This window comes from Notamacropus eugenii, chromosome 1 (assembly GCF_028372415.1).
Source record: "Notamacropus eugenii isolate mMacEug1 chromosome 1, mMacEug1.pri_v2, whole genome shotgun sequence".
Classification (NCBI taxonomy): Eukaryota; Metazoa; Chordata; class Mammalia; order Diprotodontia; family Macropodidae; genus Notamacropus; species Notamacropus eugenii.
The window spans coordinates 512,854,956-512,870,397 of record NC_092872.1 but is presented as its reverse complement, the minus strand read 5'-3'; the positions used below and the strand labels follow the sequence as shown (position 1 = coordinate 512,870,397).

The 15,442-nt window shown below is 39.2% G+C and overlaps 1 protein-coding gene across 22 annotated transcripts in view; it reads right to left on the bottom strand.

Annotated features, from left to right (window-relative positions):
- Positions 1–15,442, bottom strand: part of BCAS1 (brain enriched myelin associated protein 1) — a 154,036-nt gene that overhangs the window by 48,531 nt on the left and 90,063 nt on the right. For 9 of the 22 annotated variants that reach the window (XM_072633502.1, XM_072633504.1, XM_072633503.1 and 6 more), the window contains 3 exons: positions 9,256–9,393; positions 5,104–5,139; positions 3,114–3,323 (listed from right to left, as the gene is read on the bottom strand). In XM_072633502.1, the coding sequence (XP_072489603.1) occupies positions 3,114–3,323; positions 5,104–5,139; positions 9,256–9,393 (384 nt within the window). The remainder of the gene's footprint in view (positions 1–3,113; positions 3,324–5,103; positions 5,140–9,255; positions 9,394–15,442) is intronic. The other 13 variants (XM_072633506.1, XM_072633509.1, XM_072633507.1 and 10 more) reach the window with 3 other exon arrangements.

Sequence of the window (15,442 nt, the reverse complement as noted above, 5' to 3'; positions counted from 1 at the left end):
AATCATCCTTCTATCTACTCAGATACTATCCATCTTTCCAGACCTATTATGTTCTTTCTGAAGCTTTCCTTGACCAGTCTGGGTTCTCCTTTCTCCAAAGGTCTATAGCACTGAAGTCTATACTACCTTGTCTTGCCCCCAGATGGGTATGTCTTATCTCCCAAAAATACTGGAAGCTTCTTGAGAGCCAGTAACAAATATTGATTTTTTTGCCTCCTCCCCAGCATTTAGCACAGTGATTATCACACTATGAAGGTTCAGTAGGGAGTCCTCAACTTCATGATGAAACAAAGAGAAAGATACTTTTCCTCTTCCTAGCTTTATTTCAGCCCTCTTTCCCAAATATATTAGAGTATGAAATCAGTTTTCTCAGGGGAGAGAGGGGTTATTTATTTATTTTTCATGGTAACTTCTTCAGCAGCTGTTAAAAAGCCCCCTATGACTTTAGCTTCACACAGAGACATCTTATAGACTCACAGGTTGCTTGAGCTAAAAAGAAACTTTATGATCGTCTTTATGGCAGAATCATAAAATGTCTACATTGGAATGAGACCATAGAGATCATCCAGCTCAAATCCATAATTTTAAAGATGAAGAAATGGAGAATGTCTATCTTCTTCATCTGTAAAATTAGGGGATTGACTCCTAGATGATCTATCTTAACTGACCTTCTAACTCTAAAAACTCCATGATACAGAATGACTGAATAAATTGTGGTACATTAATGAAATGAAATACTCACATGCAATTAAGGCTGACAAGAATGAGGCATGCAAAGAGATGTGGAGAGGCTTTTATGAAATAACGCAAAGTGGAAAACAAAAGCAGATCCAGAAGAATGGAATATGTTGGATAACAGAATGCATTATGACCATGTTAAAAAAAAAAAGGTGATTGAGAATGAATGGACAAAGGGACTCTCCTTCTTCCTCCATTCCTGAATTTTATAGAAGAAACTTGGAAAATTTAAGTGACTAACTGTTAAAGGTCATATAGTTTGTGAATGGCAAAGATGGAACTGCAACCCAAGTCTCCTGACCCCAAGTCTAGTGTTCTTTCTACAATGCTATACTATCTCAGTGTTGCATCCTTAGTAATTTTTTAAAAATTCATTTCTGAAACCCCACTTGAGAGAACTAGAAGAAAAAAACCTTGGGCAGCATTATTAATTATAAACATTTTCCAGGTCTTCTCATCATGGATCCCTAAAAGTCTTACTGAAGTTGCTTGAGATTGGTTTAAAGTTTTGATTGGTTCAAAGGAAAGAAAAGAATACCTAAATCTTCTAAAAGACACCGTATTTGTTTTCTTTCATATGCACTTTTAATTTCCATTTGGAGCTGCATTTTTGTTGTTAGTGGAAAAACCAAAAAAAAAAACAAAAACCTCTTCAGAGGATTTTGCTTTAGCTAGAAGCTTATTAGAAAGGTCCCCTTATTGGTGGGACACCTTCAGGTGGAATCAATTTATTCATTTCATATTCAAGAGATGAGAGAGTATGTAAAAAAGCAGAGACAAAACATGGAGCAGAAAGGGAAAGGGATGATATTTTTCCCAAAGTGGATGAGACTCAGAGTTTAAAAGGCTGAGAACTCTGTGACCATCATTCTACTACAACTCGAGATAGGCATGAAATTTTACAACAGCACATGGAACCTTCAAAGAAAGAAAAGGAGTGTTAAGTGAGAAAGAAGTCTCCCTAACAGGAGGAATAGGAACCAAACTATCCTTAAGGATGTTTGGGATCACAGATTGTAAACTGAAAAAGAACTTCAGATCATCTATTCCAACTCCCTCATTTTACTCTCTGGAATTGAGTTGCAGAGATGTTAAACTATTTTGTCCAAGGTCAAACAGGTGGTAAGTGTCAGAGTCAAGATACAAACTCAGGGCTGCTAATCCTCAATCTCTTGCACCACACAGCTGCCAATAGTTAATTATTGGCGGCGGTGTCAGGACACAAGCCGGACTGTGGCCTCATGACTGCAGGTACCTTACCCCTGGAACAATCCCAAATTGGAAAATGAGATTGAAGAACCAATTACATTGTATTTGCCATCTTTCCATCTTCTAGAATCTAGACATTCTACAATACAGTCTATACAATCTTATAGTATCTAGAATTAGAATTTAGAATTCCTTTGGAATTCCAGACAAGGAAATGAAATTGACATCAAAGCAATGTCTCTCCAAACATCAGATATATTTGTATTATCACTTGTATAAAGAGGAATCTGTACACACACCTTTCTGGGCTTATTTGCCAATTAAATATTTAAAAGCTTGCTTCTTCTGTCAAACTCCTTTTTAAAATCCCCAAATACCTTCTGCACTCTGTTTTACTGCTTTCAGATGAAGCAGCAATTTAGAAGGCACACCAGTGCCAGTGGTTTCCCTAGCAATGGTAATTATGTGAGAGTACTCAGAATAACTCCACCTCCTTTCCTTTCACTACTCATACCTGAGGCATCTGCTTCTGGAGGGGAAAAAAAATAATCCAGACAGCAACTGTTTGAACTTCCTTGCAGAGTCAAAGCCAAGGGTGTATTTGCTTTGTTGGTGAACTGGGTAAACGCCCTGAATTCCCAGTGCAAGAATAGAACCTAAACAGCTTCTAATGACTAACCACATCTGGCTGGGAAAAAGACATGCTGAAGAGTCTCCAAGAGGTCATTCATTTATCCAAGGACTCAGAGTTTACATGGGAAATCAGGAGAGAGCCTGGAGTCAACAGCTATTCTGAGTGTACCTCTGCTAAAAGAAACCACAAAATGCCACAGCTTTGCATGTTATGTGCAAGGGTGGTTCAAAGGAAGAGAAATCATCTTTGTGTACCTCTTTATCTCCCACAAAACACATGTTTTAACCTGATAGACAGTTAACTGTTCTAAGCAATCAGTAAGACACCATCAACTTAAATGCAAGTTCCATCCTGTTGGAGAAACTAAGTATCACAGCTTACTGTTGAACAAGAATAATAATCACACACACACACACACACACACACACACACACACACACAGACAGACAGAGATTTGATCAATTCATTCCCTACAGGTCAAGCAACAGAATGCTTTCAAACCTTGAGGCTGGCAAACTAAGACAAGACAGACCTTTTTCCAAAAGAGCTTGCCCAGAGGAATAGAAGTGGGGGATTTCTCCTTTGTTCCATTTTTTGCTGATTCAGAGGATGCTGTGGTCTGTTGCTGAGCTGAAGAGTCCAAGCCTTTAGTATTCTTCTGTGTCCCCTGGGCCTCAGGGGATGAAGGGGCAGTTTTGTCTGTTTTTGTATTAGCTGAAGAAGCAGGTGATTTTTCAGCACCCTATGTTAAAAACAAACAAACCCCAAAAGACAAATCGTTGCTCAAAATGATCAAAAAGGAAAAGACTTAAAAGGAATGAAGGTCTGTTCCATCTAGATGCTAATAATTTTTTAGAAGGTATGATAAACTAGTTGAAGATATGAAGCTAGAGAAATGTGGAATTCACTTTTAGATTATGACATAGTCTAAATCTAGACTAGGATGAAGCAAATCTACATATTTTTAATTTATTATGATTAATGGTAGCTCATTTCTATACTGAGGTTGGTAGGTAGCACAGCAGAGAGAGGGCTGGGCCTGGAGTCAGAAAGATGTGAGTTCAAATGTGACCTCAGACCCTTTCAGCTGTATGACCCTGGGCAAGTCACTTAACTTTCATCTGACTTAGCTTTCTTAACTATAAAATGTGGATAATACTTTCATCTATCTCCTAGACTGTGCTGAAGATTAAATGAGATGATATTTATAAAGCCCTTATCACTGTGCCTGGCACATGGGAGACAAATACTTTGCTTTCCATTCCTTCTATTTCTTTCTTCCTTCCTTCCTTCCTTCTTTCTTTTATTCTTTCTTTTTTTTCCTGCCTTTCCTATATCATTTAGATTTACCAAACACTTTCCTCACAACAACTGAGACTCAGAGACTGGTTTAATGACTTTTCCATAGTCATATTGCTAGAGCTGGGATTCCAAGCCAGATGTCCTGAATTTAAGTCTAGTGACTTTTTTTTCCCCACTAGAACACATTGATAAAGGAGGGATGGAGGGGTGGGAGGAAACATGAAGTTACGTAATGTATAAGTTGAAAGGAATTTTAAGGATTATCCTATCCAAACCCTCATTTTATGGAGGGAGGAAACTCAGAGATAGGACCAAGTGCATACAGCTGTTGAGTGACCTAGGAAGGACTGAATACAAGTCTTTGGAATCCCAATCCATTTCTATTTCTATCACTCTTTGGCTGCCTCTCTAAACTCAATTTCTTCAATCAATCTTGTCCCTGCCCCTCACTTAACACAATTTAAACTTTTGTTCTTTCTGCTCCTTATGTCAACCGTAAGCTCTTAATTCCAGGACCTCTTCAGAGCCTTGCTACACAATTTCCCCATTATGTGATGCACGGTCTTGTTTTCTAGTTGTTTCATGGTCTAGGTCTTACTTTTTCTCTAAGGTTCAATTGATTGAACTAACACATATTGAACACCTATTGTGCAAGGCAGAGTGGGGCTTCTGAGTTACAGAAGGAAAAGTCCCTGCCCCTATGGAACTAGGAAACAATAAACTAAGGACACAAAGCATGACACAAAACCATGTGAGAATGGACCTGGAAGGGACAAACAAGTCCACAGAGAGGAAAGAACACAATATTCCAAGGTTTTTGAGGGCAAAGGTTGTTTTTTTTCTTTCTGTTTTTTCTCTCCAAATTTTATAAATTCTTACTGATTTGATTTAATCAAATAATGTACAAGTGCTTAAGTTATATTTTCATAGACTCAGTGCTAGAAGCCTTACCTATTTGCTTGTTAACTTCCTCATTCTACAAACAAGAAACTAAGATCAAGAAACGTTAATTTATTTGCCACATGGATGGTAATTAAGAGAGGTAGGATTTGAACCCAGGTGTTTGGACTCTAAGTCAAGTGCTTTTTCCACTTTTAATCTGTGATGAAGACATATTTGCCAGGAAAGGATACCTGTAGATCAAGATAGCTTTACTTGAATCCCCTCCGCCCCCAGCTGTGTCCATTCTACAACTTTCTGGTTGTGGCGAATATACTTACTTTGGTATTTGATGTTGATTGAGTTTCTTTTGAAGACTAAAAGCAAAAAAATAGAAAACAAAGTCAGTGCCTTACAAGACCCCCTTCCCCCCCACCTTGCCCCCTGTCCTTTCCCCTTTTACCTCTCCCCCAAGTAGGAAATTCAGGAGGCAGATAAAAAGGCAAAGTAGGGATGACCGGGCATAGGGATATGGATCTAGTCACAGCTAGTGTGCCCCACTCCTATTTCATTTTCCCCAAAAACTTCCCTTTAGGGAGAGCAGAGCTCTTCTTGATGCAGCCCACCTGCATACAAGTCAATAAGTTTGTTATCCAAACTGAATCAAGGCCTTTTTTTTTCTTTTCAGTATTTGTCTGGACAGTCCTGAGGGAAAAGCACTCTATGGAACAATCTAAGCCCCCAAAGAGAGAGGGAAATCAAAGTCTTCCTATGAGCTTTGACAAGAGTGATCAAAGTCTTGCTATGAGTTTTAAAGAGTAATCTCCGGCCCCATTTTAAAATGCATAGACCTGCAGAGCACAGGAGAATTAAAGGGGAAAAAGAGCTGTCTGTATTTCATTGATGGCAGGACAAGATGAGATTGCTGATGATTTTCTGCATTATGCATGTTCCAGCAAGTCTTAGACAATCTGCACAGTTTTAACTTCAAAAGGGTATTCACAGAATTAAAGGAGACTGAAGGGGAAATGAATACACATGGCCCAATATTTTCTTTTTAAAAACAACAAAACACTAAAAAACAAAAGATTGAGAGAAAGGATGCTGCCAGGCATTGCCATTTTTTAGGAGTGATGAATACAGGTAGGATAAGGGTTGGATAAGCGTGTTGCCTAAAAATCCTGCTTCTCTCTCACTTCTTTGGGGAGTCATTTCTACATTATGTGACAGAGGGGTCTGCCAGAGGAGCTGCGTTTGTTTGTAAAGGCCTGGAGTACATCAGGTGCAGGAGCAGAATTTCAAGGAAACAGCAGGATTCAGTACAATCTGTCCTTCCCACCATGCCATTTAGCAAAAATCATCCTGGACCTTGCTTTGCCTGGCTGCACAGTAATACCCTTGGCAGGGGTTAGGCAAATCATTAGGTTCCCTCCTGGGTCTTGGAGCATTGCCTCATATGATCTGTGCAGTACTTGAAGCATTGGAAAGTGAAAGGCTATGATCATAGTACTATAGATTAAGAGCTAGAAGGGATCATAGATCCCAGCCCACTCATTTTACAGATGAGGATACCGAATGAAATCCAGAAAGATTATGTGACTTGTCCAGAGTCACCTCTAATATCTGTGATGGGATATGAAGGTGTCTTGCTTTGTCCTCTTTGTTTTTCGCTGTTCAGTGAAGTTTTGACAGTGTGACCGTATCATTGACTACTCTTTTCTAAGTTTTGGTCATTGCTATTTGGTGCAGGAGGGACATATAATATATATTTCACTTCCACTTAGTTATGGTAACTCCCTCAGGCTGCCCAAACATATTATATCTAGATATATCATGCCACATTACTAGTACTGTTATCTTATTTTCACATTGGGCGATGATGTTAGTAAGGGATAACTATTACACAAAGACCTGAAAAACAATGAAAGTATGAAGAAAATCTCTTATATGAAACCATTAATAATAAGCTTAGCTTTCTAAGATGAGAAGGTGACTTAATTGGATCCTCTATGGAGATGGAAAACTGGGTTTCTTAGAAACTTGCCAAGTAAAAAAATTTTGATAGCTTGGTGTGCCTTTTCTGACACTAATGCATGCATACCCTCAAAAAATTACCTTCTATCCATTTTATACATATTTCAGATGTACTTTTATCTGTACATATTATCTTCCTAGATAGAACATAAGCTCCTTGAGGGCAGAAACTTTTTTCCATTTCTGTTTTCATATCTCTAGGGCTTGGCACAGAGTCTAGTATATGGTATTTAATAAATGCTTTTTGGTTGACTGGAATTGATCATGAGTCATGAGAAAAATGAGCTAAACCACAGTTTCTATTTGTAAAAGACAAACTAATTTTAATCTCTTATAATATTGATACTTCTATATTTCTTAAGAAAAATACCATCTTTATTTTAAGCAGACTAAAAATAATGTCTTAGCCATCAAAATGCCTAGAACCTTTTATTTCTATGAAGTTAATAAAGTGTTGGTATTCATACTTTACAGAAGGGAAACAGGAAACTCAGAGAAGCTTACTGTGTATGACCTGTGTCTGCATACATAGCCAAGTCTGTGGTGCAGCAATAGCTAGCTGCTTGTCTTCCTTAGCCCTTATTGCCTGAGAAGTAGAGGACAATGTTTTAGATTTGAATCTTAGGGTTGGTCGTAGGGGTATGAGTTTCCCCTTTTGTCATAATTTGTAACCTAAGAAAAAAGGGAGGATCAGAGGAATGACCTTCATGACCCTGGGAAAAGCTTTATGGAAAGACCTATTTACTTGATTTTGATGGTCCTATTTCCATGTTAATGGGCCATTCCATTAGTGATGATAGAATTCTGCCAAGAGGAAAATGAAAAGCCTCCAGTGACCAGGAGAAAGGGTCTCAGAGGCAGCCACAAATGTTAGAAATCATGCATGAAGCTGTGTGAAAAGAATTCAGAAAATTTGGCAGTCCTAGAAGATTGTATGGGTATCACAAAGTAAAGACTTGTCAAAATGTAGTTGATAAATAGCACAGAAGTCCTGAATGGGGCATTTCTTCTCCATTTTCCTAAAGTTTTCCCATAATTCAGTCCTTCCTCATTTTGCATGTGCATTAGTTGTAGAATGTAGTCCACTATATTATTTGGTACTCCCTATTCCCCCTAAACTGGTGATCTTAAAGTAAGCACTGCATTTTTCCTTACTGAAGTGCATAGGTGGGTAGGTAAAGGTAAAAGGACAGTGTGAAACTTTAGATTGGGAATACTGAAGTGATATAGTTAATATTATGTACATATATGTATATATATACATGCATATATTATATGTGTATATGCCTGTATATATGCATAATATTTGATCAAAAGAAAAAAATTCTTTAATTATCACAATCCCCTGCTCACAAAAACATCCCAAGTGGGTGTTGGTCTGGAATGTTCCCATGTGATGAATGATATCATATATTGCCTGCAGTCAGTCATGAGATGCTGTCCAGGGTACAACTGCTTTTTGGGAGCTGGGGGAGAAGCTCTGAATTACAAGTTGTAGCATTAGATTCCAGATCATTGGTGTTCTTTATCAGAACAATATTTCTCTTTAAGGAAAGAGATCTCTAAATGCTCTTTCATTTCTAAGAATAAATGCACAACATTGACAGCATGTGTAAATTTCAACTCCACCTCAGAAGGATTTCCAAAGAGCCCCTCCTTACAGGCATGGCTCCCAGAATAGGATATTCAGGGAGAGGGTTTTCTCTCTGCTCATTCCATTAAGCTGAGCTTGGGGGATATTTTTTGACTCCCTTTCAAATATGCTGGAATAACATAACTATAGTAGGTTCTCTTAAGCACCCAGGAGCATCACTCTAGCAAATTGGGAAGTCGATACCTGTACACCTGCAGCCTCATAACCAAGAGGCTATTCTGAGAATTGCCCTGCCTTAATCCATTGTTTTTCCTCTTCTTTGTCTGTTGCAGGGTGGTGTAAGTTTTGTTAGTATGAGGGTCAATTCATACAGTTATATAGGTTTTCTCAGTTAGGTAAGAGGCATGACTTTTGGGTTAGGAGAATGATTTTAGAACCCTGCCCTATGGATAGGAGATACTAGGGAGGGCAGGTTTGTAACCACTAGGTTTTGGGACTGTCATTCACCTTGGCTTCATGGATTGTAGATTTTTAGACTTGGAAGGGGTTTTAGAGGTAATCTAGTGCAGGCCCCTTATTTTACAGATGGGAAACACAGGCCCAGATAAATTAAGTGACTTAGCCAAGGTCATACAGATAGTAAGTGGAGGAGACATGTTTTGAATCCAGGTCTGTTGACTCCAGATCCAGTGTTCTTTCCACTATACTATGCTATTTCATACCAACTTCATTTGTTATTTTACAGTCCCAAACACCCACAGAAACCTCTCCCTTTGCAAAGGTGGATTTTGGTCAGTGAATGACCAGAGTCCATATCATCCATTGCAGGACAGGGTTCTGCTTTCTCTAGCAACAAGATACAGACCTTATGCCTAAAGAATTTTCTAAAGGCATAGCCTAGACTGGGACTCTCTGGATTCTTTTTCTTGGCTCCTTTGGCCTGGACTTCTCCCGTTGTCTTCTGACCAGATGGTCCATCATGGACCTTCTCAGCTTTCGATCCCTTTCAGGTGATAGTAGTCACAGTTGAGTAGTTTTTGACTTTATTTTACATTATCAACTTTCTCTTCATTTGCAATTACATATTAAGACAGTCACATACCTGTCAATGGATATTGTTCCCAAATGCCTATCCTAATATTGTCTGAATGTTTAATGATGGATGATGATTCCCCTCTAAGAGGATGACTTATTGCTTGGAAATTTAGGCATACCCAAATTCTCAGCTGAGTGAGAGGGCTTCTGTAAATGTGAACTCATTCAGTAATGACCATCAAATGCACTTAGGTAGTGTCCACACCCTATTAGCCATACAGATGAAAAGAGAAAAATAGAGTTCCTCAAGCAAATAGCTTCAAATGACTATATCTTTTGTCACACAATGGATCCTAGTGACTAGACAAATTTCTCAATTTTTATTTCAAAAATTTAGCAGCTTGAAGAGTATAGTAACAATGAAAAAATACTAAGCTATATCTAATCTCAATCATTTTTTAACACTCTCCAGAATATTTTCTCCTCATATACACAATGTCTGCACAAGGGAAAGGAAAGGACTCTGGAATCACAGGATAATAGGATCATTTCTATTTAGGGGTGGAAGGGATGGAAAAGTGTTTCTAAGCATGTGTGGTAATTTGATTTTGTAATGGCAAAAACAGACTACTCAAGAGGCTAAATGTTAATGAGACTTTCTTTCATGAACTGATCTACTCTGGCTAAGTTAAAGAGGATATAGAATTGAAATTGTTCAGTAATGGTTATTTTCATTGTCAGCCTCAGTGACAGTGCTGTCCCATGCCAATGTTGTATGTCTTTCTGGATTGAGGAACATTATAAACATACTATTTAATGACAATTATAAAAGCTGACATTTTATCATAAGACTTGCTTAGCTAACAGCTGTGTGTCAGTGTGTCAACTACGCTGTCAAGGAAAGACCAAAAGCTTCCCAGAAGCAGCGCTGCAACTTTCAGTTAAAAAATAGTCCTTTAAAAGGCTTTTTGAAACAAGGTCTTAAAAAGGGTTATTATGATGGTTGTGAAACCATGCTCGTAAATGTTCCTTCTGTTAGGCCACAAAGCTTCAAATGGTGCCAGAGGGAGCTGTGTCCAAGTCAGTGGGGAGGAATATTGAGATTTTATCATTTCCAGAAAACCCCAATATTTTAATTCTAGGACATGAGTGGAGCCCAAAAGAGATAGAGATTAGTGAGAGTGCACTGAGCCAAACCCACTCATGCAAAATATGCCCAAACGATGCAGAGCATGGGGAAATAGGAAGTACTTGCTATACGGCAAACATATAATAAAGACAATCCATTAGGTTGCTTTTCTAGACAAAGTCAAGAACAAACACATAGACCTAAGTCAAAAGAACATAATTCTAAGTTGCAAGAGATTCTGTGAGAGTTGGAGAGGAGGGTGGGATTTGTGGAAACCATCATTCCTTGGCCATATCTTCACACTCAGCAACTAAGGACAATCAGATGAGAACAGAGAACATCTCTCTGATGACTCTATTTCTCACCACAGTTCTCATGAAAATTGAATTATACTTTCCCTGGAGAGAATCTGTGATGTCAGTGGGAAAGGGGGAAATTTTCTTTAGAAATTTATTCTTCCCAATAATCAGTTGCTTTTTGGAGCATTTGTTTCATTTTCAGAGTCCTAGGCTCCCCATGGGATATGCTGTACTCTCCACACGCCCTTCATTAACATTTGGCAAGTTTCCTGGAGGGATGCTATTTAATTTAACGGAACACCTTCATTCCAAGGCTAGGAATTTTTTTTTAATCATTGGAATAACAATGGGCATATTGTGAAATATTAAAAAATCTGGCACCTCTAGTCTGCTTGCAGAGGAGTTTCACTCCTTTCAAACCTTCTCTGTGCAGTTTCTGCTGAGTTTGCAGATCATGTTTGCACAGCGACAAAAAAGAGGAAGGTCACCACACAATGACTACAATCACTCTATTGCCATTTCCATTTTAAGTGCTAATTCTCAACCTCAGAAATTAGAGGGTAAGAAATATCTTGACGACAAAAATAGAGCAGTCACCTTCCCCATTCATGCTTTTTAAAATGGCTCTTGTGTTAATTAAAAACAAGAGCTGATTAACAAAATGAACTGAGTCTGAGGATGAAATGAAATATCCATCAAGGTCAGCAGTATAAAGGCACATGGTCTACAGCATACTCTGATAACTTGACTGAAATAGCCTAGGAAACCCTTCATTCATTCATTTATTCAAAGACGATACAGAGGAAAACACACACACACACACACACACACACACACACTCAAACAATGGGAGGTGGGAAATAATAAAGTTTCTCTCAAACCAGTTTATCTTGTAAGCTCCTGTTTCCTTGGGGTTCTAGCTGCCCTTCATCAGCAACACTCAATCCTTGCTCCATAAGTCCTCCTCATTCAATATCACATATGTATCTGAGCTAAAATCCCTTCCCCTGCTACTTCTCTCCATAATCTTGGACCTATCATCTTGGCCCTATACCTCCCCATTCCATATCTTCCTCTGTTCACCTCTGGAACCCCATTCTGTTGTGGTCAAATGATAATTTACGCTAGAACTCTTCCTCTTATATTCCTGCTATCTGGTGGTAACTGAAATCTGCATCATCTCTGGAAACAGAAAGCATATCTTTTCCCATCATTCCCTCTGTCACTAGGATGTTCCTTCACTCAAAGTCCTGACTCACAGGGGCTAGCAGAAGGAGATCACATGCTTTTTACTCTCCATTTTAATCCCACACTCTCCTTCTGCCACTATCTTCAGCAATATTTTTTCTTTTGGATGCCATCTGATTTTGTCACTCTCTCTTGAACCTTGCATTTGCTAAAGGGGAGAGGGGTCTATCAAACTCCTCTCTCTAATCATAATCTTTTGACTTCCTCCCTCCCCACTAATTCTCTCCTGAAACTTTTCTTAACTCGTTTTGTGTCCTTCTGTCCTCTTCCTTTTTCAGGACCTTCACTCCTTCCTCTTCACAATTTTGATTCTTATAGATAGCCATATTAACAATGTCCTTGAATTCTTTGCTTCTTTATCCTTCTGCCTTTTCCTGCTCTCCTGGTCCCCAATCCTGAGCTGCTTTTTTTGTCTACTTTTGAGACACAGAGTTCTGCTAGAGAAAGTCATGAAACCCTGCTGACAGAGTCTGCTACAAATTTGTGAGATCCAACCTTAACTGGGCTCTCACTGTTGCACAGGACTCCCTTTACTCATCCTTATTTGCTCCTTTTCACATGGCTGTCCCAGACCTTTCTCAAATCTCCTCAAGCCCCCACCATCACTTCGTCTTCCCTTCTCTTTGCAGATTACTTCGTCTCCTGTGTTACTGAGAAGACCAAGGTCATCTGTCATGTTTTCCTCATTTCTCCTTCTCTGTAACTCAAAATCTCTTTATGAAGTCACCCATTCTCTCTTCTTTCATTTCTTACTTCTCACCTGACTGTATTACTTTGGGATTTCTCTGACTGACTTCTCCACGATGTCCCAAGAAGATGATTATCAGATAACGTCATCATCCTACTAGATCTTGTCAGCCTTGGTTCTCTGCCTCATCACTATCCTCCACCTCTCTGATTGGAGGGTGGGGCCAGGAACTTCAAACCTCCATTTAAGGAGAGAGCCCAGCTCAGACATTTCATTTCTCACTTGGCCATACTACTTCAGGATTGACTTCTCTACTTCCTCCCTGCACACACTACCCCCCACCCCCCTTCACTTTCATTTTGTGTGTTGTCTTTCCCTAGGGCAAGGACTGTCTTTCTTTTTCTTATTCATACCCACCCCCCCAGCACTTGGCACAGTGCCTGGTACACAGTAGGTGCTTAATTAATGTTTTTTGTTTGCTTGAGTCTTTCCCCTTAGTTTTAGAGTGTGGAGACTATACTTGATAAGACTCATCCTTTCACTCTTTACTACTAGCTTCTTCCTCTCTGCTTATGAATTTGCTTGGGGTTCCTTTATTAAAAACAAAATGAAACACAAAACCCTGCCCTCAAAGGCTTCTACTCTTCAGTCCATCACCCTCTCTCTCTCCTTCCTTTCATAGCTAAACTTCTAGAAGGACCAGTCTTCATTTATTCCTTATAATTCCTCACTACTTACTTACTCAACTCATTACATCTTGGTTTTAGTCCTCACAACTGGACTAAAAATGGTTCCCTTCAAGATGAGTAATGAACTCTTAAATGGTAAATTGGACTTTTTCTCAGGCTTTACCCTTTTGTCACTTCTGACCAGCTCCTCCTTTTAAAGATTCTTTTCTGCCTTGACTTTCATAAGTCTGCCTAATCCTGTTTCTCCTACCTCTCTGCTTTAGTCGACAACAATCAACAAACTATGAAGTCCCTACTATATGACAGATCTGAGTTCTGCCTGATCTTTTGCTAGTTCCTTCTCTTGTTCCCTAACAGCTCTTCCCCTCCTGCCCCTCCTCTCCAGGCTCCATCCTTAGGTCTTTTTTTCTCTCTCTAATCTCTCTTGATGATCTCATTCATTCCCAGAACTTTGCTCATCTCATCTATGCAAATGACTGCAAAGATGTGATTGTGTGGGCTCATATGCCTCTGTGTGTGTGTGTGTGTGTGTATGTGTGTGTGTGTACATATCATACATATGCAGGCTAGTCTTTTCCCCAAGTTCCTGTCCCTGCATTTTTAACTAAGAGACATCTCTACCTGGACTTCTTGCTGGTGCTTCAACCTTCATCCCAACAACAGTACTCATTTCTCTTCTCAAACCTGCTCTTTTCAGATTCCCTGTTTCTTCTTGATAGATGGGCTCCACCATCCTCCTAGTCCTTCACTCTCTAGAATCAGTCAGTTGCCAGGTTCTATTCATTTTACCTCAGTAATAGAGGGACAAGCACTGGGTCTGTCATGTCATTGGTATAGGGAGCTCCTAGACAAAGAAGCTCCCTTTACCAATGCAGGTCACCCTCTTTTCTGCAACCTATTCTTTTAGAGTAATTTAGAACTCTGAGAGGTTAGTGACTTGCCCAGGGTCCCACAGCCAGTGTGTATCAGAGGCAAGTTTTCAGCTCTCAGGTCCTCCTAGCTCTAGCACTCACTCTATCACATTCTCTCTCTGTCTCTTTCTGTCTGTCTCTCTGTTTTTGTCTCTCTGTCTCTGTGACTATTTCTCTCTGTCTCCATGTTCTTCTGTCTCTGTCTCTGTCTCTCTTTCTCTGTGATTCTGTCTTTGTCTCTGTCTTTTTCCATTTCTGTTTCTCTGTCTGTCTTTTTGTCTCTGTATTTTTCTGTCTCTGTGTTTCCCTTTCTCTCTCTCTGTCTTTTTCCCTCTCTCTTATTTCTGTGCAACTCCTGGACTAATTCACATGTTTATCCTGACATGCCGATCCTTGGAGGATCTACTCTGGTGGTATAGCACTGCAATATCTCTTTCCTTTATCTCTTCATTTCTATTCATTTTGTTATCTCCCTAATCAGTCCCTCCTTGTTGCTTACCAATGTATGCAATTATAACAGCTTCTTTACTGCCCTCTATGCTGCCAGTCTCTCCCCTCTCCAATACTTTTTAATAACCAGGACAACATTATTTCCCTCATCATAAATTTTGAGGTACTCTTGACTTACTGCAATGTAAGATGCATATTCTGTCACCTTGCATTTAAATTCCTCCATAGTCTGACACTTAGCCACCACTCTAGTCTTATTTCATACCATATCCTTTCATGTAATTTATTTTCTAGGTGAACTGGACTATTGATTGATCCAAGGTGCCACCCTCTGTTCTCTCATCTCCATGTATTTGTATAGATGAATGTCAGGAGAGAGCATTCTGTCCACGAGTGTACCCATTTCAAACTCCAGCTTCCATGAAACTTTTCTTGATTCCCTCAGCTGAAAATGGTCTCTTTCTCCTTAAATGTGAACAAAGAACTTTGCCTGGTCCTTCTCTTTGCCCCTTTAATATTCTATCTTGTTATGCATGCATGTGTACATATATGGGAATTATATACACATATACATTAAATTTTTTTCATTAATTTATTTCTGGT